This window comes from Eublepharis macularius, chromosome 3 (assembly GCF_028583425.1).
Source record: "Eublepharis macularius isolate TG4126 chromosome 3, MPM_Emac_v1.0, whole genome shotgun sequence".
Classification (NCBI taxonomy): domain Eukaryota; kingdom Metazoa; phylum Chordata; class Lepidosauria; order Squamata; family Eublepharidae; genus Eublepharis; species Eublepharis macularius.
In genome coordinates, this window is record NC_072792.1 from 126,371,455 (window position 1) to 126,398,228 (window position 26,774).

A 26,774-nucleotide genomic window follows, 5' to 3' on the forward strand; every position below is an offset into this window, starting at 1 on the left:
GGCTGCTCCTTCAAGTTAACAACACAACCATTGTACATTCTTTTACAGTATGGGAAGTGTTTAAAGTCACACTCTGTCAGCCTAATCTACTTTATAGGGTTGTTGCAAGGATGAAATGGAGGAGAGGAGGATGTAAGCTGATCCCATTAGGGAGAAAGTTTGGGGATGGATGGATGGATAAAGTCTATGTTCATGGGTATTTTACTGCACTGGTAATAGCTAAAAAACAGATAAAATAGCTCAAACAAAAGGAGCAAAGATCTAGTGATGAGATTTAAAAGAACCAAACAAGGAGTATTCACACAGCAAAAGATACATAAAGAACTATTCTTAAATGAGCAGCTGATGGAAATGAGCATTCTTAAATGAGCAGCTCGGAAATGATTGCTGCACTGAACAGTACAATACCCTGCCTAAATCCAGCAAATAGGTGCTTTAAGACAGAATTAAATTACTACATCAGTGCATCTATTTTATAGCCTGCGATGTTGATGTGTATCGACAACCTATGCCAGTACACCAGTAAGAAGCAGCACCACGTCATTTCTAACAGCACTACCACCAGATGCAGTATAAAGGTATGACATGATAGTATTGGATGGAGAAGGGGCAGAACAGGAAGTCCTTTAATATGAATGTGAAGTCTTCACCATTCTGAAGGCTCAGGACATATAACAAGATGAAAGAAGCAGATACTGTGTATGTGGCACATCAATGATACTTCGGTCAACAAAGAGTCAGCAGTTTTGGACTACTCTACATGCCTGACTCAGGCAGGCAATGAAGTGCTTTCAGGGGATTACAACTGATATGCAGAAGGATCTGCCTTGCTTCAGCACTCCACTTTGTCATGTGTAGTCACAGCTACACAGACCTTCAGTTGTAAGGATATTTGAAATGGGCTAAGAAGAGTGACTAAAACGATGTCTGTCTTACAAAGTCCTCTTATGCCAACGAATGATAAAATAAGAAGCATTCCTTCAAATACTACCATCTGGCTACCTAAGTGCTAGTAACATACTCTTACAGCAAGATACTGTAATAAGACAAACAGTGAGCCACTGAATCCTGCTTATCAGATGACCTCTAATTGTTAAGGTAATTATTTAATTATATATACTAGTAATGAGATATTTAAAAAATTGTTGTACTAGCTTTAGCACCTAGAGGTGTATAGATAACAAGATTTGAAGAAAAAGCAAAACTTGCTACCTATGATTCTACTTCTTTAAAAAACATCATAATACTTCAGGAACATTGGACGGGCTTGTGACTACTTAAGTCAGTGGGCATTACTGGGATGTGATATTACAACAGATAAATAATACTGTGAAAGATTGATAAGGCTATTTAGCATGAAGCACCTGTTTCAAAACAGATCTGAATCTTCTAATGACAGTTCTTGCTACAATAATGGCATACAGTTTATTTCTATATTTGTTTTAAAATAAATTATTTAGAAACAATGCAGCTTTTGTAGATGGCTGGCACAAACCTGCTGTCCCTATTTAAAACTGCACTTTTGCTCTTTTCAAAAAAAGTTTCTTGTCTTTTTCAAAATATATTTGGTAGCTCTTTCAAAACATTTTATATTCATTGTCCATATTCACTGTATTGGCAGAACTCTGCTTTTTGTGCCACAATACAGAATAGCGGTTAAACATTTGAAGACATGTCTCATTATGTAACAATACCCTACAGGCTGTGCTGCTTTATTGGCTATATTGATTGACTCACATGTCTTTGCCCAATATAAGTTTTGCTATGAAAGATGTGTGTGTGTGTGTGTGTGTGTGTATGATCTTTATGGAAGTGTTTGTCAAAGATAGTTGCAGAATCAATAATAGCTCAACAGTTTCAGAAACAGCAGTGGATTGTGATTATGCTCTTGTGTCATTCTGCCATCAACCTAACAGTTGATAAAACGAAGTACCAACTATGATTTTTTAAATCCGCACATCTCATTGAGTTAACACTCCTGTCGCTGCAGTACAAAAAGCAAACCCCTCACGAATGTGGCATAATTCCAGGGGAGTATCTGAAGAAGGGAGCTCGCCTACACCCTGAAAATCTTGTTGATCTCTAAGGTGCCACAGGACTCAGATTCTGATGTTGAACTCCAGGAGTGAAAGTAATTTGTTACCGGTTACTTGTTACCAGTTAGAAAGTAGCTGAGGTGACAACTTCCATCTTCTGCTTCTTCCCGCTTCCGCTTCATCCTCACACTTGGCTGTAAGAAAGCAACTGGTCATCTGATAAGCTTCATAATGGAGTGGGAACGCGAAGTCAAGTTTCCTAGTCCAACAAAGCACTTGCAGGACCGTGCTAGACAGCCGCATTCAGGCAGCAAACGGATTTTCATTCGGCCCGGCCTCCCTTCCTCCTTCCCCGCAATCCCCAAACCCGGCGCTTCTCCCTCCCTGGCTCCATAAACTCCCTTTCCACGTAAGCCCGCCCATTCATGTCTGGGATCCGCCCCGCCTGGCGAACTCTGTCAGCGAATGAGCGGCAGCAGGGCCGAGGTTAGGACGGCGGCGCTACTGCCCAGAGCGAGGCGGCGAGGGCCGGCCTCCAGCCTAGGGCTGTTGCCGCTGTTCCTCCCCGCTCTGTCTCCCTGGCAGCTGTAGCCTCAGCCTCTCCCGAGCGCGGAAGGCGGGACTCTGGTGCCGAAGCTGCTTCCTGCTCCGCTGAGAAGCAGGGAAGAGCCCGCTGGTGCCAGCAGACGCGAGGGGCCGCCGCCATGGCCTCGCTCTTTAAGAAGAAAACGGTGGACGGTGAGTACGGAGGAGGCTTCGATACAGAGGAGGCTCTGTTCATAGTCCCTTTGGGAGACTGGTAGTGCAATCCTAAACATCGTTACTCCAGCGTAAGCCCACTGGAATCTATGGGTTTAGACTACGTAAGTCTATTTAGGATTGCAGTGAGAGGCTCCCTCCTCCATTAACAGGCGAGTGCAACTCCAACCGACGCCCCCTTGCCGTGGGGCAGACCCTCGGCTCCTTCCCAGTGCCTCAGATCTGCCCTCATCTGATTCGGGGTAAAGGGGAGGCTTACTCGGGGTAAGGGCTCAAACGAGGGGCTTCTATTGAATTTGACTGCCTCGGTTTCCGCACAGTCTTCTCCACTTTCCCCGTCGCCATCCTTCAGCATCCCCCACAGGAATTTTAAACTCTCCCCCGCCATCGTTTCCCACCCTGGTAGCCTGGCTCGCCTCGGCGTTTCCTGGCCTGTGTCCCTCGCCACCTTCGCTGTTCTTAAATAGGCCATAAGTCAGTTTTCCGTGTATATGTTTCGGTTGAACTCTATATGGGTTTGGGTGGCTGTTTGTGCGAGAACGGAGGAGAGAATGAGTATGACTCATTGCATTGCGTGAGTGTTACGTACCATATTGTCACAGGCATGCCAAACCACCTTAAGGAACTGATGCACTACGACGTCGATAGACTCAGTAATTAAACCTGGAGCTAGTTCACTCTTCTATAAGTATGTCAAAGTTCTTAAGATTTTTTTTTCTCAGAGGATTTAAGAAATGGTCAGCAATACTTTAAAAACAATTTCCAAAGTTTAAAAAACACACACTAAGGAAATAAGATGCATTATTAACTAAAGCAGGAGCTTTCTTTCCTTTTTGGAACAGCTCATATGCTCAGAGTTGGCAAAGAGGTCTGGTTCCTAGGTTTAACAGAGGCTCTTAGTGTTCTATTCTAAACGATGTCCTTTATTAGTTTTACGGCACAGTTACTAGTATGAAATGTTTGTTGTTTTCTGGGCAGAATCAGTATGTGTTAGGGGCTTGCATTTTAATCTACAACTAATTTTAAGGCAACAGTTAGTTACAGAAGAAAAAGGTAGACACGTGTTGTGATTCACCTTAAGGTTTTCTTCTCTTTGAAGGAATTTGTTTAGTTGTATTGCTTCAATGTACAATGAAGTGAATCATACTAATGATACTGCTTTTTGGTGGTCGTTGTTTGAGGGAAACATTTTCTTTATGAATTGCATAGGATTTGTACTGTCTATCCTTTGCCTCTTTAAAAAACTTATTGTTGGTTACATGATATTCATAAATCATTATGCAGGCAGCCATTTTATTCACGTGGATCATGGAGGAGAAAAACCATATATCCCATTCACTAATTATGTTGCACACAGAAGTTTAGCGTGTGTACGCTTGCGTGCATGCGCTCTCTCCCTCTCAGGACACACCATTTCTTGGCCGAAAAAGAATTTGCATTGCCAATACTGGTTTGCTCAGCTTTCTGCCAATATTATTTTGCAGAGTTAATTGTCTTTCTGTATTTCTCTTGTCAGATGAAGACAGGGTGAACACAGACCAGTTTACCATATTTTCAGTCAAGTTGTTGCTTTCTTATATCTGTATAAGTACACAGCTGTATTTTTTTTCTGAGATGCATTCTCCTGCTTAGAGAATTTTGGGATTTTTACCAAGCAGTAAGTCCATTACCCACATTTTCCCCATGAATGGATGGTTCTGTGCAATTAGTAAATCACAAGCTAATGTCCATGAGGAATCACTTAACATAGGAGTGAGGAATAAATGATAGTGAAACTTTTTGCCCAATTCAAGTATTTTCCTCGTAATACTGTAGCCTCCTTGGGCTCAAGAGGGTCAATTTGCTTCTTCCCTGTGTTTCTTCACTGTTTTGTGGCTCCTCGAGAGCAGTTCATATCAGAATGTTTAGGGAAGAGGGTTGTTCTTTAGGAAGACATTTCTTCCTGAGTCCTAGGGAATCCCATGAATGTGCAAAAAACCCTTGCCTTGTTTGTGGCTGGGCTAGGTTGCCTGGTTTCATAATTGAAATGAGCCACCTACTTTACTACTGGATATATAGTAATAATAATGACAACAGCTGGTGACATTGAGTGGTGAATATATCTCTTCCAACAGCATAGTAAATTCCACAAAAGTAGATACATGGTTACAATTACCCGCTTTTCAACTGTGCCTTGATAATATTATGCTGATTTATATTCTTATCATGTTTCATTTTGTAAACAATCTTGAGCAGGTTCTTTGGAAAGACAACACAAATTTTCTAAAGAAGTATTATAGGGAAATCTTGAGTGATGTTCTTAGGGTTGTTATCAATCCTGTTCTGTTTTATTATAATACATGTGTCATGTTCCTGTATAGAAAAGCTATAGATGCTTTTGTCAGGATTTTCTTTTATTTGCAAGTTAATGAAAAGTTCCCATGGGTGTTGGTAGATATATTTAATATCAGTTGTCTGTCTGAATTTGTATTAGCAATAACTGGAAAAGAAGAAATTGGTTTTCAGTAGCTGTACAAAATATTTTTGATTTTCAGGTTCTGCTTCAAATGCACATTCCTCCACCCTCAAAGATGTTTGCAGTACCATACTTAGAGTTACACCCTTCTAATCTCATTCAGTTATTTATTTAGATTTGTATGCCCCCTTTCCCTCTCAATGCAGACCAAAAGTGGTTTGCAACATCATTCTTCACTCCTCCATTTGTTCTCACAGTAGCAACCCCATAAGGTCGATTAGGCTGAGAGAGAGCGACTGGCCTAAGGTCATCTAGAGAACTTCCAAGGGAGAATTTGAACCTGAGTTTCCCAGATCTGCACTGTAACAATTATTCCACTCTGGCATTTACTTCAATGGATTTAGAAGGGCATAAACACATTTAGGATTACACTTTAGCCAGTTATTAGTTATTAGATAACTGTATTTAAATTGCAGTCTACAAACTCCAAGAAGCAGCGTACTTGATAGTGGTGGAGAGTGCCTTCTGGTGGTGTCTGTGGCGACCCCTGGTGGGCCAGGGGGTCTAGAGTCTGAGGCAGAGGCAGGCAATGGCAAGAGACTAACTAACAGAGGTGGTTTGCCATTGCCTGCCTCTACGACCCTGGTCTTCGTTGGAAGTCTCCCATCCAATTACAAGACCGACTCTGCTTACCTTCTGAGATCTACCGAGATCAGGCTCACCTGGGCTATCCAGGTCAGGGCATACATGTTCTTATCAGTTATCTAATTCATTCAACTAATCAATGGGTTTTATGTAGCATTATATGGTGAAACTTTGCTTGCAACTGCATTTCCATGTGGTAAGAATACTTGTTATAACATATTGAGAAGTTCTTAAAAGTGGTCCAGGATTGTCTATAGTTCTTACCGTAGATCCTGTTATGGAGCTCACTTCTGAAGTAACTGTGGAATACTGTGCAAAGTTACTCAAGTCTAAACCCATTGAAGTTGGACTTAGACTGAAATAGCTATGCATGGTTTGTACTGAAAGCTTATTGGATCCAGTTGCTTGTAGTATATGTGAAAGCATCATTACTTGGAGGGAAGTTCTGTTGAACTTAAAATAATGTCATGGGTTAGGAACGTAGTGTCACGCTAAGTGTCTTTCGGCTTGTTTCAGTGCTTTGTGAATTGCACTGTTCATTTCACAACTGTATATGCTGCTGGTGAATGTTGCACTAATCTGAGTGCCCAAACCAGGTTATGCAACATTCATGCAGTTTTTCTCCATGCAACTACATTGATTTAAAGCATATATAGAGCATTAGAGGGTTTTCTCTGTCTCTTATTAAAATACCTTCTGCTTTAAGCTTTTCTCATCCTCTTATGTCTCTGAAATAATTTCTTTCTGGTATTACATGGAACTGTCTAGAAAGAAGAGTCTTTGAAGAAAGATTAATATAAGCATTAAAATAAATCTGTCCACAGTTCATGTCTTATTCATTTTTTGACAGTCTAGATTGAGAAATGCCGCGGCTTCCTATTTATTATGGTTAGTCTGCTCCTTCAGATTGTGAAGCCAAGATGGAAACTTCTTTTGGGGATGTTTCATTTTGAAAAGAAATGGGATTTTTAATAGGCTAAGATTTCTCTGTATAAGCTTGGGGGGAAAACTGTCTTCTGAACAACCCAAATAAATTATTTTGGCCTTCTTGTGTGCTGTTTTGAAATGGCCCCAGGCATCAAAAAACAAATTGTACTTTTTGATTATGAAGGAATAGATAAGTCTTGTCAATCTGTTGCTGCCAATCCCATAATTTAAAAACTTTATTGCCATTCAGATGCCATAGTGTTATCTATAGTTGTTTGGCTTTCTTGAAGTTGCAGTATTTCTGATTTTTTTTTAAAAAAAGTATCCTTTCAAACTACTTGTTACAAGTATTTTAATTGGATGAAACATGGCTGCTCAGATTAAACTGTATAAAACTAATCTTGTCTGAATGACTTTAAAATTACATCTCCAAATTTATTTAGAGAAGTTACTGGCAACCACAGATATGCTGAAAATGTTGATACTGAAGTGTTATAATGACTTATCTTTTGCTAATGTAGTCCACTTATGGATGCATTCATTTTATATTCTTATACTCATCTGTTTAGAAGTGGCAAGCTCCTACTGGAAGTCTAGCTGAATGTGTGGGCCAGGAAAGGCTGGCAGTAGACCAGTTTTTTCTTCCCATGCCTTGCTGCAAGTTTTTTGACAGGTCATCAAAATGGGGAGTACATATTAATGTAATGTAATCTAAATTTACCCAAAAGGCTTATAGTTTAAGGAGCAACCTGTCTGCAAAAAAATGGCAGAAATAATATATATTTCAAAATGTTGGCGTGCTGTACTGCAAACAAATATTATCTCAGCAAAACTTTGCCATCTTGTTTTGTTGAGGCAGTAGTGGTTGTAAATTTCTTTTGTCTGCTTTATGATAGTGAAATTTATTTATTTATTTATTGTCCACCGTCTTCACTGAGACTCAAGGCAGATGAGGTAGTGAGAGTCTGTACAATCAGTGGGCTGGACATACAATAACAATTTAATAGCACATGGATTGCAGAAATTTCAATACACTCAGAAATATGATACAGAGCTGAAACAGAACGTAAACAATTAGCAAAATATAAAGAACTAGCAACAAAGCCCGTTACAGGAAAAAAATACAACACGCTCTAGAAAGGGGAGGGCGTGCAGGCAGGCATTTGCTCCTCCTCCATCACCGATTCCAGCTGGTGAAGCAGGAGGGTGGGTATTGTCATCTGTTCTATGCCTGGTCTTGGTCATGTGAAGGGGTGGTGGGCTTTGCTACCTGCTCCATGCCTGATACATGCCGGGTAAGGGGGGGGGCATTGCCTCCTGCTCTGTGACAACAGCTGGGTGAAGAAGGGCAGGCATTGCTGCCTGCTCCGAGCCTGATCCCAGCTGGGTGAAGGGGGGTGGGCATTACCACCTGCTCCCCGCTGGGTGAAGGGAGGAACAGGCATTACCTCCTGCTCCGCGCCTGATCCTAACAGCTGAAGGTGGGCGGCGGGCTTTACTATCTAATCTGCTTCTGAACCCAGCTGGGTGAAGGGGGTGCAGGCATTGCCATCTGCTCTGCTCCTGATTCCAGCAGGTTGAAGGGGGGCAGGCATTGCTACATGCTTGGCTTCTGACTCCAGCAGGGTGAAGACAGGGTGGGAATTGCTGCCTGCTCAGTGGCTAATTCTGGTAGGTTGAAGAAGGCAGGCATTGCCGCCTGCTCTGCTCCTTATCCCAGCTGGGTGAAGGGAAGAAGGGCATTGCCTCCTGCTCTGCACCTGATCCCAGCCAGGAGAAGGCGTAAGGTGGGCATTGCCACCTGCTCCACCACTAATACCAGCTTGGTTAAGGCAGGGGAGGGCATTGCCACCTGTTCCGCTCCTAATACCAGCTGCGTTAAGGTGGGGGGGGGCATTGTCACCTGCTCCTCTTCTGATCCCAATCAGGTGAAGGAGGGCGGGCATTGCTCTCTGATCTGCTCCTGATCCCATCTGGGTGAAGGGGGTGGGTATTGTCACCTGCTCGGCTCCTGATCCCAGCTGGGTTAAGGTGGGAGGTGGGCATTGCCACTTGCTCCACTCCTAATACTTGCAGGATTAAGGCAGTGGGTGGGCAAAGCTACTTGCTCTGCTTCGTATCCCAGCTGGGTGACGGGGTGGGTGGGCATTGCTACCTGCTCTGCTCCTAATACCAGTTTGGTTAAGGTTAGGGGGTTGCATTGCCACCTGCTCTGCTCCTATAACAGCTGTGTTAAGGTGGGGGTGGGCATTGCCACCTGCCTTACTCTTAATACCAACATACCATGTTTTCTGGAGGGACATGGTGCCTTGCCTAGGCTTCCGTCCATGGAAACGACAAACCAGGGCTCAAACAATCAGAAGCCAAAGTATAATCCAATTTTACATATTATAAAGTGCAAAAGTGCTATAAATACATGCATAAATACAAAGAGATTGTACAATATCATTCAGAAGTGCATAAATACAGAGTCCAATCATTAACGGATATAAGAAAATTACAAATCTTCACTGTCCGGAACAAATCCACCAGTTAAAGTGCAAATGCCAAAATTAGCAGAGAGAAATCGGTAGGTGGGGGATGGTGCCAAATATTATTCATTAACAGTCCATAAAGTCAAATACATGTAGAGAACAACGCCGACGAGGATTTGCAGGCAAATATCATTAACCCGTTTCGTGAGTACCACTCCTCACTTCCTCCTGGGCGTGAAACAGTTCGGACTGGACATAAGTATGTAGCAAGCACAAAACAAACTCTCCCACCGTTCCTCCGAATACGTAATTCACGGACATTACGTATTCGGAGGAACGGTGGGAGAGTTTGTTTTGTGCTTGCTACATACTTATGTCCAGTCCGAACTGTTTCACGCCCAGGAGGAAGTGAGGAGTGGTACTCACGAAACGGGTTAATGATATTTGCCTGCAAATCCCCGTCGGCGTTGTTCTCTACATGTATTTGACTTTATGGACTGTTAATGAATAATATTTGGCACCATCCCCCACCTACCGATTTCTCTCTGCTAATTTTGGCATTTGCACTTTAACTGGTGGATTTGTTCCGGACAGTGAAGATTTGTAATTTTCTTATATCCGTTAATGATTGGACTCTGTATTTATGCACTTCTGAATGATATTGTACAATCTCTTTGTATTTATGCATGTATTTATAGCACTTTTGCACTTTATAATATGTAAAATTGGATTATACTTTGGCTTCTGATAGTTTGAGCCCTGGTTTGTCGTTTCCTATATCTGTGTACCGGGGTTGCCCTTGGTATTTTTGAACTGTAGGCTTCCGTCCATGGCAGCGCCCTCTGGTGGTACACCAGGGTAGAAAGTGAGTTGTCTGAAATACGCTTACTCAATTAGCCAATTCAGCAACCTTTATTGGCATTACATCCATGTTAATGTTTACTCAATTATATAGTAGGATTAGACATGGCATGTTAAATCATGCAGAAACTACTGAGTAGGTACCTAGTAGTATATTTCACAAATCCTGTCCCATTACTAAAATATCTCTTTGAACCATTTCTGTACAGTATAGTCCTTCTACCTATGTAAAAAAGCCCTCCTGCATAATTCAGTTTTGCATGGTTTGTGGAAAGCCAGGAGAGTGGGAGGTTTACTGACCTCTTCATGCAGGTCATTCCATAAGGTGGGTGCCAGAAGAGAGAATACAGTTGTGTGGGCAGTTGTTGATTTGGCACCTGCAGAAGGCCTTGTTCAGATGGCAAAGCTGCTGGGGTGGAGCATAGGGAGAGGCTGTCCAGAAGATATGAGGGTTCAAGGCCACAAAGGGCTTTGTATGTGATAGTCGTTAACTTGAATTGAAGTTGAACCCAGTTAATTGATAGGTAGCTAGTGGGGTCTTTAACTCCTGAACAAAATGATTTTAAAAATAGATGCTAATAGAAGTAAATAATTGCTATAGTGCTTTTGGGGGTGGGGGAGTAGATGTCTATATTTTTGTGAGATAGTGGAAAAGCTATGTTTGAGTAGTAACCATGAATATTATTTTACTTGTTTGTATGTTTAAAAAACAAACAAAACCCAAGTTCATACTATGATCATTGAATGCCTATGTGTGAGCATGCACACTGACAGTAATTTACCTTTGAAAATTAACGACTTGAATTCTAAAATCTTCAAATATTAATCAGAATCATGATTGCCATCCTTACCCACTTTGTACAGAAAGCTCTTTTTAAAGAACATTAATTTACATTGCTTATTCAGTTCAAGGTATTTTATCACGACCAGGATTAATGAGTTAGACTGCTGGGATTTGACCAGAGACACCTCTTTCTCTGTCCCTCTAACATATCATTTCATTTCATTGATCACATACATCCCTAACATGGTTAGGATAAAATTGGAAGGAGGATTGTCAACAACCTTAATGTGAACCCCTTAGAGGAAATGTGAGATGAAAATGTGATCGTGCATACGTGTGTGATAAATCAAGCTTGATTGTAAACTTATCTGTATATTCCTTAATCTTAATGCATTTATTGTATTGGAAGAGAGTCCTCCTGTCTCTAGACCATGATATATACAGTCTTTTTTGTTAGGATTGCTGGGATAGTTCTTGACATGGCTTCTGTACCTTTAAAACCTCTTTAGAAGGGAAAATGCCATGGGATGTGGCTCCTGCTTTTAGTGTGGTAATGTGATTGTGAAAATGTATTGTCGAAGGCTTTCACGGCCGGAGGACGATGGTTGTTGTGGGTTTTCTGGGCTGTATTGCCGTGGTCTTGGCATTGTAGTTCCTGACGTTTCGCCAGCAGCTGTGGCTGGCATCTTCAGAGGTGTAGCACCAAAAGACAGAGATCTCTCAGTGTCACAGTGTGGAAAAGATGTAGGTCATTTGTATCTACTCAGGAGGGGTGGGGTTGAGCTGAGTCATCCTGTAAGAGTTTCCCAGGGTGTGGAATGCTAATGGCGGGAGGCTTCACTGTATCCTGAGGAGGTTCTTTTGCATATGGATTGGTACTTGATGTGCTAATCTTCTCTGCAGGGCTATTGTCAGGGATAGAATGTTTTGTTAGCCTGGTGTTTTTCAGAACTGGCAACCATGCTCGGTTCATTCTTAAGGTTTCTTCTTTCCTGTTGAAGTTTTGCTTATGCTTGTGAATTTCAATGGCTTCCCTGTGCAGTCTGACAAAGTAGTTGGAAGTGTTGTCCAGTATTTTGGTATCCTGGAATAAGATACTGTGCCCTGTTTGAGTTAGGCTATGTTCAGCCACTGCTGATTTTTCAGGTTGTCCAAGTCTGCAGTGTCTTTCATGTTCTTTTATTCTTGTCTGGATGCTACGCTTTGTGGTCCCGATGTAAACTTGTCCACAGCTGCAGGGTATACGGTATACTCCTGCAGAGGTTAGGGGGTCTCTACTGTCTTTTGCTGATCGTAGCATCTGTTGTATTTTTCGGGTGGGTCTGAATACTGCTTGAAGGTTATGCTTTTTCATAAGCTTTCCCATCTGATCAGTAATTCCTTTGATATATGGCAAAAACACTTTTCCTGTGGGAGACTGTTTTTCTTTGGTTGTTTGATTCATCCTGGGTTTGATTGCTCTTCGGATTTCATTTCTGGAGTAGCCATTTGCCTGAAGTGCGTGGTTTAGATGATTAATTTCCTCATTGAGAAAGTGCGGCTCACATATCCGTCTTGCACGATCCACTAATGTTTTCATTATGCCTCTTTTCTGTCGGGGGTGGTGATTGGAGTTTTTGTGTAGGTACCGATCAGTGTGAGTTGGTTTCCTGTAGACCTTGTGACCTAACTGAAAGTTTGCTTTGCGGATGACCCAGGTATCCAGGAATGGGAGTTTTCCCTCGATTTCTATCTCCATGGTGAATTGTATGTTCAGGTGGATGTTGTTGAGATGATTCAAAAACCCCATCAATTCTTCCTCCCCATGGCTCCAAATGATAAATGTATCATCCACAAACCGGAACCATACACTAGGTTTGTGGGGTGCTGATTCTAGAGCTGTTTTTTCAAAATGTTCCATGTAGAAGTTTGCTATAACTGGGCTGAGTGGGCTCCCCATGGCCACCCCATCCATCTGTTCATAGAATTCATTGTCCCATTGGAAGTAACTGGTTGTCAGGCAGTGGTGGAATAAGGCTGTTACATCCTCTGGGAAAATCTGATTAATAAGTGCAATAGTGTCTTTTACTGGAACCTTGGTAAACAAGGTTCTGCAGGGACACAAGAACTATTCCATCTTTTCTCACAACTAAAAGAATCTTCAAAACCACACAGGCGAATCGCATTTATGACCGTCTAGAACAGGCCCTCTTACGTGAGAGAATCCACACTACCCGCAGAGAACTTGCTGCCACAGACAAGGAGCTATTTTGCTTGCATATCAACACCAGCCATAAAATGAGAAGTCAGGATTGGGACAAGGTCGATAATCTCACCTACAGGAAGATGGAACAAGTTTTTACCAACCACACATCCAGACAGAAGCAGAAGTTTAACAAACTACAGGAAAAAAAGACAAGCCCCATGCTCGACAATGCACGCATTGTCATCAATCTGACAGACCGTCAACTCTCACCAGAAGAAACCTCCATCTTGGCAAAGGGAGGAAACTTTGCAGTCACCCCCACCAGAATTCCTGTGGAAGACATCATTGCAAATGTAGAAGCTGCCATTCGTCATCTACCTGAAGAGGAAGCTGAGGAAATAAGAGGAGAGACAGCCAGGATTCTACGAAAGGCAAAGCTTCCCACCAGCAATATAACACGCAAGGAGAGAAATGCCATCAAGACCCTCAATGCAGATCCAGACATCATCATTCTACCAGCTGATAAAGGCAATGCTACAGTGATCATGGAAACAGAGGAATACAAAAAGAAGATTAAGGAACTCCTGGATCCCTCCACCTACAAAAAACTAAAACGAGATCCCACTTGCAAAATCACCAGGCTAACAAATGCTCTGATCAAGAATTCCTCACTACATCCCGACACGCACAGAAAACTATGCAAGACTGAAGCACAGCCACCTAGGCTATATGGACTCCCCAAAATACATAAGGATTCAGTCCCACTCCGACCCATTGTGAGTGCCATTGGTTCACCGACATATGAATTAGCTAGACATCTGGCAGATCTCCTGCAGGACCACATCGGGAAAACCTCGTCTTACATCAAAGATTCAGCAGATTTTATCAACAAAATCAGTTCTCTGAAACTCAATCCACAAGACATACTTGTCAGTTTTGATGTTGTATCCCTGTTTACCAAGGTTCCAGTAAAAGACACTATTGCACTTATTAATCAGATTTTCCCAGAGGATGTAACAGCCTTATTCCACCACTGCCTGACAACCAGTTACTTCCAATGGGACAATGAATTCTATGAACAGATGGATGGGGTGGCCATGGGGAGCCCACTCAGCCCAGTTATAGCAAACTTCTACATGGAACATTTTGAAAAAACAGCTCTAGAATCAGCACCCCACAAACCTAGTGTATGGTTCCGGTTTGTGGATGATACATTTATCATTTGGAGCCATGGGGAGGAAGAATTGATGGGGTTTTTGAATCATCTCAACAACATCCACCTGAACATACAATTCACCATGGAGATAGAAATCGAGGGAAAACTCCCATTCCTGGATACCTGGGTCATCCGCAAAGCAAACTTTCAGTTAGGTCACAAGGTCTACAGGAAACCAACTCACACTGATCGGTACCTACACAAAAACTCCAATCACCACCCCCGACAGAAAAGAGGCATAATGAAAACATTAGTGGATCGTGCAAGACGGATATGTGAGCCGCACTTTCTCAATGAGGAAATTAATCATCTAAACCACGCACTTCAGGCAAATGGCTACTCCAGAAATGAAATCCGAAGAGCAATCAAACCCAGGATGAATCAAACAACCAAAGAAAAACAGTCTCCCACAGGAAAAGTGTTTTTGCCATATATCAAAGGAATTACTGATCAGATGGGAAAGCTTATGAAAAAGCATAACCTTCAAGCAGTATTCAGACCCACCCGAAAAATACAACAGATGCTACGATCAGCAAAAGACAGTAGAGACCCCCTAACCTCTGCAGGAGTATACCGTATACCCTGCAGCTGTGGACAAGTTTACATCGGGACCACAAAGCGTAGCATCCAGACAAGAATAAAAGAACATGAAAGACACTGCAGACTTGGACAACCTGAAAAATCAGCAGTGGCTGAACATAGCCTAACTCAAACAGGGCACAGTATCTTATTCCAGGATACCAAAATACTGGACAACACTTCCAACTACTTTGTCAGACTGCACAGGGAAGCCATTGAAATTCACAAGCATAAGCAAAACTTCAACAGGAAAGAAGAAACCTTAAGAATGAACCGAGCATGGTTGCCAGTTCTGAAAAACACCAGGCTAACAAAACATTCTATCCCTGACAATAGCCCTGCAGAGAAGATTAGCACATCAAGTACCAATCCATATGCAAAAGAACCTCCTCAGGATACAGTGAAGCCTCCCGCCATTAGCATTCCACACCCTGGGAAACTCTTACAGGATGACTCAGCTCAACCCCACCCCTCCTGAGTAGATACAAATGACCTACATCTTTTCCACACTGTGACACTGAGAGATCTCTGTCTTTTGGTGCTACACCTCTGAAGATGCCAGCCACAGCTGCTGGCGAAACGTCAGGAACTACAATGCCAAGACCACGGCAATACAGCCCAGAAAACCCACAACAACCATCGTCCTCCGGCCGTGAAAGCCTTCGACAATACATTTTCACAATCACATTACCACACTAAAAGCAGGAGCCACATCCCATGGCATTTTCCCTTCTAAAGAGGTTTTAAAGGTACAGAAGCCATGTCAAGAACTATCCCAGCAATCCTAACAAAAAAGACTGTATATATCATGGTCTAGAGACAGGAGGACTCTCTTCCAATACAATAAATGCATTAAGATTAAGGAATATACAGATAAGTTTACAATCAAGCTTGATTTATCACACACGTATGCACGATCACATTTTCATCTCACATTTCCTCTAAGGGGTTCACATTAAGGTTGTTGACAATCCTCCTTCCAATTTTATCCTAACCATGTTAGGGATGTATGTGATCAATGAAATGAAATGATATGTTAGAGGGACAGAGAAAGAGGTGTCTCTGGTCAAATCCCAGCAGTCTAACTCATTAATCCTGGTCGTGATAAAATACCTTGAACTGAATAAGCAATGTAAATTAATGTTCTTTAAAAAGAGCTTTCTGTACAAAGTGGGTAAGGATGGCAATCATGATTCTGATTAATATTTGAAGATTTTAGAATTCAAGTCGTTAATTTTCAAAGGTAAATTACTGTCAGTGTGCATGCTCACACATAGGCATTCAATGATCATAGTATGAACTTGGGTTTTGTTTGTTTTTTAAACATACAAACAAGTAAAATAATATTCATGGTTACTACTCAAACATAGCTTTTCCACTATCTCACAAAAATATAGACATCTACTCCCCCACCCCCAAAAGCACTATAGCAATTATTTACTTCTATTAGCATCTATTTTTAAAATCATTTTGTTCAGGAGTTAAAGACCCCACTAGCTACCTATCAATTAACTGGGTTCAACTTCAATTCAAGTTAACGACTATCACATACAAAGCCCTTTGTGGCCTTGAACCCTCATATCTTCTGGACAGCCTCTCCCTATGCTCCACCCCAGCAGCTTTGCCATCTGAACAAGGCCTTCTGCAGGTGCCAAATCAACAACTGCCCACACAACTGTATTCTCTCTTCTGGCACCCACCTTATGGAATGACCTGCATGAAGAGGTCAGTAAACCTCCCACTCTCCTGGCTTTCCACAAACCATGCAAAACTGAATTATGCAGGAGGGCTTTTTTACATAGGTAGAAGGACTATACTGTACAGAAATGGTTCAAAGAGATATTTTAGTAATGGGACAGGATTTGTGAAATATACTACTAGGTACCTACTCAGTAGTTTCTGCATGATTTAACATGCCATGTCTAATCCTACTATATAATTGAGTAAACATTAACATGGATGTAATGCCAATAAAGGTTGCTGAATTGGCTAATTGAGTAAGCGTATTTCAGACAACTCACTTTCTACCCTGGTGTACCACCAGAGGGCGCTGCCATGGACGGAAGCCTACAGTTCAAAAATACCAAGGGCAACCCCGGTACACAGATATAGGAAACGACAAACCAGGGCTCAAACTATCAGAAGCCAAAGTATAATCCAATTTTACATATTATAAAGTGCAAAAGTGCTATAAATACATGCATAAATACAAAGAGATTGTACAATATCATTCAGAAGTGCATAAATACAGAGTCCAATCATTAACGGATATAAGAAAATTACAAATCTTCACTGTCCGGAACAAATCCACCAGTTAAAGTGCAAATGCCAAAATTAGCAGAGAGAAATCGGTAGGTGGGGGATGGTGCCAAATATTATTCATTAACAGTCCATAAAGTCAAATACATGTAGAGAACAACGCCGACGGGGATTTGCAGGCAAATATCATTAACCCGTTTCGTGAGTACCACTCCTCACTTCCTCCTGGGCGTGAAACAGTTCGGACTGGACATAAGTATGTAGCAAGCACAAAACAAACTCTCCCACCGTTCCTCCGAATACGTAATGTCCGTGAATTACGTATTCGGAGGAACGGTGGGAGAGTCATCTGATTGTGATTGTGAAAGCTGCTTCTGAAAATTTCCCTTTTTGTTTTTTTTGTGACTATGCATGTGGGATTATAATAAGATGTTGTTCTAGTGGAGGACTAATGCTTTGTTAGTCTAGTAGTTAAAACATGTAATATTCCTGTGGGAAGGGAAACATGTTTTTGTCTGACATGCTACATGTTTGTAGCACACTTCCTATACTAATGGTGCTAACTATAAATATACTGTCTCACAGATATAATTAAAGAACAGAATAGAGAGTTACGAGGTACACAGAGGGCCATAGTCAGAGATCGAGCAGCTTTGGAAAAACAGGAAAAGCAGCTGGTAAGTAGATAACAAAATTCACCTTACACAATAGGTGGCCAGACTGGTTATGGTAAACACCTCATCTGTTATCAGAGCCTAATTTACTGTCCTCTCTACCACTAGCCTTTGGAAATGCTGGGTTAGATTTAAATATTGTCTTCTGCAGCCAGTACAGGGCTTCTTCCATCAGTGGAAGGTTCCATCATTAGCAGAATGAAACCTTTTGAATTCATCCTCCCCCCCCCCCGCCCCATCCCCGCCAAGACCATTGGAAAACTGGCTTGGTTGTTTAACATTCCTTGATTCTCATGGTCCCCCCTGTTGCCTACCTTTCCTGAAATAAGTAAAGTTACAATACTAAAGGATGAGAAGCACATACATACTAAAAGCAACTTTCTTTTTAATAAATAGGAATTGGAAATAAAGAAAATGGCTAAAACTGGAAACAAAGAAGCCTGTAAAGTTCTAGCCAAACAGCTAGTGCAGCTGAGAAAACAAAAAACTCGAACATACGCAGTCAGTTCAAAAGTTACATCCATGTCTACTCAAACAAAACTGATGAACTCTCAGATGAAGATGGCAGGAGCTATGTCAACAACAGCAAAGGTAATCCACAACATGCCAGATACAGCTTGTTTTTTAAATGATGCTAATATGCAGTGATTATCTTGGCAGTAATTGGTCACTTGAAGTGTACATGTCCTGCAGTTTACTGTGAAGATTTTGTATGCTGGTTTGAGGAACTTAAACTTAATTTATTCCGCTGGCTAATACCGTCATGCAAAGTGGAGTAATAAGTATGGTTTTGTACAGCTTTTGAAATAAGTGTTTCAGGAATGCTTGAACATTTCTTGGGTTCTTCCCTTCCTGCCCCAGTCCCTCACTGTCATTTAGTTCTGCAAGCATAGGTCAATACTATGCATGCATATGAATAATTGTTCTCCTTGCGGACCCTTAACAGTGGATAGGAAGGGCCTATATATGCAAGCAACTACCATGCTATCATAAAACAATCTCCCAGCTTTATAAAAGGGAAAGAAGCAGTTAGTGCTGTTCTTATAGTGGTAGGTGTAAATAGGCTGGGAGTTTAGGGATACCATTTTGCCACTAGCTCATGTGGAAATAAACATCTGTTCATTTTGAAACATGGATAACAATGTTGTGAATTGCATGCTTGTATTTATATTACCTACATTTCCACACCTCTAGAAGACAACTCAGATGCTGAGAGAGAATGAGTTGCATGCTTCCATGCAATGAAATTCATAACCAACCAAGGATATAAAGTCAGATTTCCAGTATGAAGAGAAATATTCTATACAGCACTGATAATAGACCTTCTCACATTGGACAATGTTTTGTAGCCTCAGACTGTAATAAAGCCCTTTGGGCACATGCATAGAACCATTAAAAATAGAGATGGGCACGAAACAGGGAAAAACGAACCCTGAGTTTTGTGGTTCGTCACGTTCAACGAACCACGAACTTTCACAAAATTGTCCCATTTCACAAAACGATTTGTTAGGTTCAGGTTCATGATTCGTCAGATCCCGGGACCCTACAATGGCTCTGTTCATATCCAGAGATGCCAAACTCACAGGGAGATTTCAGGCACCCTCACCCAACAACCTTCCCAGCAAGGACAAGAGCAGAAAATAAGTCTTTTCAGTCTCTTTTGAAGTAGTAGCAAATCCAGCCAAAAGCTCCCAAATCCACTTTCTCTCACTCCAAATCCCAGCAACTGCTCCTCCCTCTCCCTCTGTCTACTGGAACTGAAAGCATGAGGCAGAGAGCTGTTCCTTATATAAGAAACACTCACATAGAGCAGAACAGGAGCTCTCTGGTTGGCAGACAGACCTGCCTAACAGGGCTTGGAGGGATGAGATTGGTGTTCCCATGGCTACAGAAGGCCCATCTCTCTCTTGCTCGTTGCTCTCATAGAACAGAACGGGAGCTCTCAGGTAGGCAGGGAGAGCTGCCTATCAAGGTTATCTGGGCTAAGATTGGGGTTTCCATGGCAACAAAAGGTCTGTAGACATTCTGGGCTTATGTTGCCTAGGCAATCCGTGGATCGGCGCCAGCCTGTCTGACATCACGAAGCATTCACAATCGAACAAATTGGCACAAAAAGTTGTGGATTTTGTTAAAAAAACAGCACCACAAAATGCATTTTCATGATACACGGATCGGCCCGATTTGTCACGAAAAAACAAGCAGCAGTTCCATGGAGCCATAATAAGCATAACTTGATGCTTGGATGGTCATAGTTTGGTGTAGTGGTAGTTTGGTGTTTGTGCTTCACATTTTTGTGACCCAGAGGTAATAATTCAATCTATGTTGAATTGCATCCTGTTCACAACCACCATGTGGACATGGTTGGGAGAAAGCCTAAGCAAGTCTACTCAGAAGTAAATCCCGTTTTATTCAGTGGGATTTAGTCCTAGGAATGTGTTCTCATGCTTACCACTTTGTTAGCAGTCAGGCCCTCCCTCACACTGAAAGGGCAGTTTATGAATACGGCAATATCATAAACTCCTCTGTATGTGCCCTGAGCACAAGATATGTTGCCCAGTTAGGCAGATTGGTTCCCAACCTGGCCGGAGTTGGAAAATTATTGGAATGTGAGTCGTGAAGCAAGACTGGGTAGCTGCTCCACAGCCCGGAGATGTGCAAAGATTGAAGACAAAAGAGGTCTTCCAGGAGTTCCTGAGTTAATCTCACTCACACACTTCTGTCCTTCCCTTCCACCTTCCTAATCAGTTATTTAGGGACCTGATAACTCTTCCTTTCTGCTAATCATGGGTCATCAATCACCTTTTAACCTATACTTCCACCCAGATATATCCAGCTGAAGTTTAAAGGCTCCTTTCCACACCACTTGCAAGCTTCTTGCGCTTCAGCTGGCCCAGGGGGGGAATTTAAAGAGTCCTTTCTGTACTTCTTGGCCCTTTAAACCAGCTGGCTGGTGGGGGAATCCCTCCACCAGTCAGCTGGAGCCAACTGTGGGGTTTGAAAGCACCCTGAAGCAACCCAAATCACTTCAGGAAGCTTTGATTTGGCATTTCCAAATTGGGGCCTAAATGCTGGGCCCGATTTGGAAATCCCGAGTCTTTACAAATCAGGTCCGATTTGGGTATTTTCCCAAATCAGAAACCCGAATCGCACTCCTCTGTTGTGTAGTCTTACTAATATGTCCCCTATGGTTCATTAGCATACCTGCCCATACATACCAATGTATGTCTTTGGGTAATCATGAGTGTGAAAAGAAAAATGGAACCATCTCTGTTTCTAGTTTTACAAAACTATCCTAACCTTGTCTGTGAAGGCAATTCTTAATTAACATAACATCAGGCTTTTTACATTGGAGGACCCATGAGGATCACAAGTGATGGGATGTCTCTTTACCACACTCTGCTGGCCTCTGCTTCTACATATCTTGTTTAGGCTTTCTTTTCCTTCCCCAACCTGCTTTCTGTTCCTTTCAACATTTTCCACCCAACTTTTGCACTTTTCTGATCTTCCTCTCCCCTCACAGCCTCAGCAGACTCACAGCCAGCTCTCTATCTTCTTATTGATCCTGTTGTCCTCTCCTCCACCAAGCTGCAATTTTTCTCTCCTGGCTCTCCTTCCCTCCTTCTCACAGCCTCTGCAACATGCATGGACAACATTTCTTACCTTTTCAAGGTTTCTAACCTTTTCCCTTAAAAAAAAGTTCTACAAACCTAGTAGTTCTTCCTGTTTTGCAAACAAACAAACAAAAAAACCACCTCTCTGTAGCCCTTGGTGATCCTATTATGTGGAGTTGTTGATCCATTCAATGGAGCCACCCATGAGAATTCAGACAGAAGGTATTCTTGTTGAGATTTAAAAATCAATAAATAAAAAAATCAGCAAATAATAATATATAATTCCAGGCCAACTAAACTGTCTTCCTGAATTTGTAATACTATATTTTATATCTTCAGACAATGCAAGCTGTTAATAAAAAGATGGATCCACAAAAGACACTGCAAACAATGCAGAATTTCCAGAAGGAAAACATGAAAATGGAAATGACTGAAGAAATGAGTAAGTTCAAACTTTTCACATTACACACAAAACTTCTTTTGGTTCTTACTGGATTATTAACAGAATAGTAGTATTTTGCTGTTTTCATAACTTGTCTTTTTTTAGTTTGTAGTGTATCTGTGCAGTTTGCAACATTTTACCATGTCCTCTGTGCCTTGGAAACAGCATGTTGGGGGGTGTAATGATTTCAAGAAATGGGTGCATGCGTCTTTAAATGTTTGGTGAGATAGGTGAAGAGTGGGGGGGTGAAAGAGAGAGATGAGTGAGTGATATGATTGGTTGATGACAGAGTGGGCGGAGTGAAGGCGGTTTTCAGTTACTGAGGGAGAGAAAAAGGTTCAGTTAGGGCAAGAGAGGCGAGCTGTGTGCAGCCTGAGTGTGTTCATGTATTTGTGAGGGAAAGGCAACCTGAGTGGAAGCCTGAACTGAATGTTTCTGTGAGACTATATATTCACTCTATTTGAAGCAGGCAAACTGTGTGTGCACCTGAGAGAGAAAGGATTGAGAGTGAAAAGAAAACAGGCTAGCTGTGTGCTGTCTGAGGAGTTCTTTGTGAGGGAAATATAGAGCCTAGAGAAAGAGGCTAACTGTGTGTGAAGCCTTACAAGAGATCTGTGTGAATGAGTTTGGATGAAGCAACTAGAAGAACTAAGAATGACTTTTATGTAACCAATACGCTTCTAAAAAAATAAAACTTTGTTTTGTTATATCCCAGAGTTATCTCCCATTCCTATCCTCAGGGCCACATAGAACCACGAAGGAGCCTGACGCTCAAACACGTTACAAAAGGGAAAATTTAAATAAAACATTTTGGAATAATATATTCCTGGTTGCAGCAAACTACCCAGAGGGTGTAAGGGGGAGATTTAAAGCAAAATCCACCCTAAAGAAAGTACAGGTCATAACGGGGCATTTAGGGATGCAACAGTAAGGGAAAGATGAGAAAGTCATGCTCTGGTGATGGAAATCTCTCTGTCAGCATTAATTTTTGTTGGTATCCAATCCTCAGCTTTTTCCTAGTTTGTCCAGCAAGTACGTGTTCCTGTTTGCCAGGTTGGATGCATGCTTTGCCAGAAACCAAGATGTAACTAATGGTTTCCAGCATGAGGGAACAAGAGCACACAAATATAATATTTCTTGTTCATATAGCACCAAATCATCATCTTGGTGATGCCTGAACCCTGTTGGAGTGTCCATAGATTTTTGAATACAAGGGGACTGATATGAAAAGACCGTCTTGTAGATGTAAAACTTTAGTTGACCAAGTCATAACAAAGACTCTTGCCTCAGACTAGAATCCCACCCATGTCAATATTCAGCATAATCTTTCAAAACATCAGGTTTGTAGGATGAGATACTTCGTACATTCTGATGATGAAAGGTTTTTTTATTTGCAGCAAGTAGAGGATAGTTTCACAGAGTTTTAGAAATAATTGCACCTATTAGTTTTAATTACGGCTTAGATCCTGTGAACAAGTTTTGTGCATGCTAAATAGCCTCTGCCACAGAGTACACTTTTTCTTTGCGTAGCATGCACAGAACTCAGTTCATAGGATCCAAACCAATATGTTGAAGTTCTTGTATTTAAGAGTAATCTAAAGCATAATTGTGTGTCTTGAAATCTGTTCATGCAGAGCCAGTGCTAGTCTGCCAGCATGCCTTAATCTAATATGTAGTACTAGCAACAAAGCCTGTTGTGTTTAACAATACAACGGGCTCTAGCAGGGCCTTGTGAGGGCTGCGCTGCCTCACTGTGTGCACTTGAGAGGGCTATGCCACCAGGCAGCGCGGCCCTCCAAAGAAGCCCACTGCGGTGGCACACAGCAGGCCAATTTCGGCCTGTTTGAGGCTGAATCAAACCCATTTGGAGCTGAAATGGGCACGCAGTGGAGTGCAAGAGCACTCCAGGGGTCATCGCACCACCCTGGCAGTGTTACTGTGTTCCGCAGTGGGCCAATTTTGGCCTGTTTGAGGCTGAATCAGGCCTGTTTGGGGCCAAAATCAGCCTGCCGTAGAACCCAGGAGCACTCCAGGGGCCGCCATGCCACCCTGGCAGTAATCCTACACTCTGCAGTGGACCGATTTTGGCCCGTTTGAGGCAGAATTGATCCCATTGGGGGCCAAAATCAGCCCGCTGTTGTGCACAGGAGCACTTGAGGGCCCACCCCAGCCACCCCAGCCTGCTGGGGGCCTATGGTGGGATTGCCACTGTACCGGCCCCTCCCACCACCATGCTGGCCTGCTCGGCCTTCTGCACCAGGCTTTCCCACTTCAGCGCTGGGCCTTCTTGGGCCTCTGGAAGCCCTAAGGAGGCTGCCGAGGCAGTGGGAAGGCAAGATGTGTTACTGATAACTCACTTCTTATCCCCATGAGTGTGCCTGCACAGGGATAAAAAGTGAGTCATCGCAAATACAGCTTGCCTTTTATATAGTAGGATAAGAAGGTTCCCTGCAATTAAGAACACGGGGAGGATCTTTAGACATCTACTAATAGTATACAGGAATTGATGGATTTTTTTATACTGGTCCAGATGAATTTTTATCTTTTATTTCCTAAATCCTGGAAAACATGACTGATGTTTTCCCAAATCCTGAAGATGTATCACAGTTCTTGCATCATTCATTTTCACAATGCCTTTTATCACCATGTATCCTTTTTATACCTTGGATCAGCAATTATTCAGTCCTCATGGTCGAGCAGAAGTCAATTCCTAGCCAGAGAGGGTGCTGGCTTTCAGCATTACATAACAATGACCCCTTTGGTCTTTATATGATATTGTTAATATAGCTGTCTGTTTGTTTGAAGTAAACATTGTGCCAGACAGGCAAACCAAGAAAACTACTATATGGAAACACAGTAAAAGAATGCAGCTTTTACTGATTTGGTTCTAATTCAGCTGTTGCTTTTATTTCTCTTCCAAGTTAATGATACACTGGATGACATTTTCAACGATTCTGATGAAGAAGAAGAAAGCCAGGATATTGTGAACCAAGTCCTTGATGAAATTGGAATTGAAATATCTGGAAAGGTATGAGGAAATTGCTTCTCAAGGATGTGGCAGGTGGAAGAGGGATGATAAAAAGCAATCTCCCTTTGCTTTTATAATTTTGAACACCTTTTGTAGTAGCTCTCCTTTGTCTGCATTCTAACTATTGTCTCAGACACTAAGTGTTGCATTGCTTGCCTAAACAAAGCTTCTCATTTTTGTTTTCTTTTTAATAGATGGCCAAGGCTCCATCAGCTGCCAGAGGCATGCCATCTGCATCAACATCCCAAAGTGCCACAATTTCAGATGAAGAGATTGAGCGGCAGCTCAAAGCCCTGGGAGTAGATTAACCTGATGGCGACATGCAGCCTGCTTTTTGCAGTTACTCCAGTGTGGGAATGTATATGAACTTCCAATACAGATTTCAATAAAAACCAAATTCCTCTTATCTATATTGCCTCAGCTATCACTGGTGACAAGAACTTCTAGAGGCAATTGGAGAAACTAGACATAATCTATTACAAGAGAACAGTACAGAATGAGGATCATATCAGAACAATGTGCATGATGTAGAAGTTGTATGCCTGACCAAATTGGGTTGTGCTGTAAACAACAGTCTTAATTTGGATTGGTTGCATTTAGCCTTTTCTACAAAAATACCTTGCTTGATCAGCACTCACCTTTAGATTTCTAAACTTTTTGAAGTTATTATTAGCAGTCACTCTGAAGGCAATGAAAGTAAATTAAAAGTTTCTTGCAAAGATATTAAGTCCTCTTAAAGTAATACATTACTTTTAAAGTGAGACCACTTTTTTTCCTTTCAACTGGGAGGTGGCATTTATTTTTTTTTTCAGCTGAAGGATGTATTTTAACCATTTAGGGAGTCTTTTTATAAGCGCCTTCCTAGCATGTTCATATCCATTCAGCCTGGTTTGGGGATAATGTGTGTGTTTCTAATTTATTCTGAGTGCAATGCTGCTATTATTAGTAGAACCTTCTTGAAAGCAAGGTTCTGTGCCATCGGTATTTTGGTATAGCAGATTGTCTGTAAGGAAAGTACTGAACAAACTCCATTGTACTGTAACTTAGCTAACTTGAAGAGAATTGTGTGCCTTTGTGTACATAGCCCTTATTTTTTTATTAAGCTTTGAATTGTGGAAATTAATGTTAAAGCCATTCTCTCAACGTATACAGCACTGAGTTACACAAGCTCAACAGCAATTGCTGTGAAGTATGTAAATCTAATGCCTGAAAAAGATGCTCTTTCTTAAAAAGCATGTGTACATATTGCTGTGCTTCATTTTTTTCATCAAAAAAGTGTTGTTTGAAAAAATGCTTGATTGTCTGTGGAATATTTGTTTGTTAAATTGATTTCTTGCACATTAACAGGAGTGATGATTATATGTTTGCCTATTTCAAGTTTAATGGATTTTCTTTGGAGTTTAAAATTACACCGAAGAGTAAAATAGTGGATATCTTGACGTATTATAGGAAATATAGTTCACTGAAACTCTATATAGTGATATTTACAGTAGGATGTGAAAATGAGGTTATCCTCCTTTGAACTGCCATGTGGAAATAACTGAAACATTGGAAATGATCAAGAATGCAACTGTTGATTATCATCAGCAAGAAGCACAGGAAAACTATGATCCTGGCCATATATTGTGTTCAAGTAGGGCATCAGCAGCAAGACTGAGAGCCTGGGACTCCAATTCAGTATAATTAAGACTTGGCAAGATAAACAGAAGGTCAGCATAATCTGCAATACATATTTAATTGGGTTTTGTAGTTTTACAGAATGTGGCACTATGGCTACTTAGGTGAATCCTTGTTTTTATGGACTTTCAAAATATGAAATAAAGGCTTTTAAGTCCTCCA

At 41.7% G+C, this 26,774-nt stretch overlaps 1 protein-coding gene across 1 annotated transcript; it reads left to right on the forward strand.

Moving 5' to 3' along the window:
• Positions 1-2,520: 2,520 nt before the first annotated feature.
• CHMP2B (charged multivesicular body protein 2B) lies at positions 2,521-26,774 on the forward strand. The gene is made up of 6 exons (XM_054974939.1): positions 2,521-2,774; positions 17,766-17,857; positions 18,251-18,445; positions 21,805-21,907; positions 24,829-24,935; positions 25,130-26,774. Exons 1-6 carry the CDS (start codon positions 2,741-2,743, stop codon positions 25,241-25,243), a joined length of 645 nt encoding a protein of 214 aa, XP_054830914.1. The 5' UTR covers positions 2,521-2,740; the 3' UTR covers positions 25,244-26,774.

Bases quoted from the DNA above. Each gene is read 5' to 3' on its own strand.
- CHMP2B (XM_054974939.1), top strand. From the start codon at position 2,741: ATGGCCTCGCTCTTTAAGAAGAAAACGGTGGACG. The intron at 2,775-17,765 runs GTGAGTACGGAG...ACTGTCTCACAG, and splicing joins TAAGAAGAAAACGGTGGACG to ATATAATTAAAGAACAGAAT. The intron at 18,446-21,804 runs GTAATCCACAAC...TTATATCTTCAG, and splicing joins CTATGTCAACAACAGCAAAG to ACAATGCAAGCTGTTAATAA.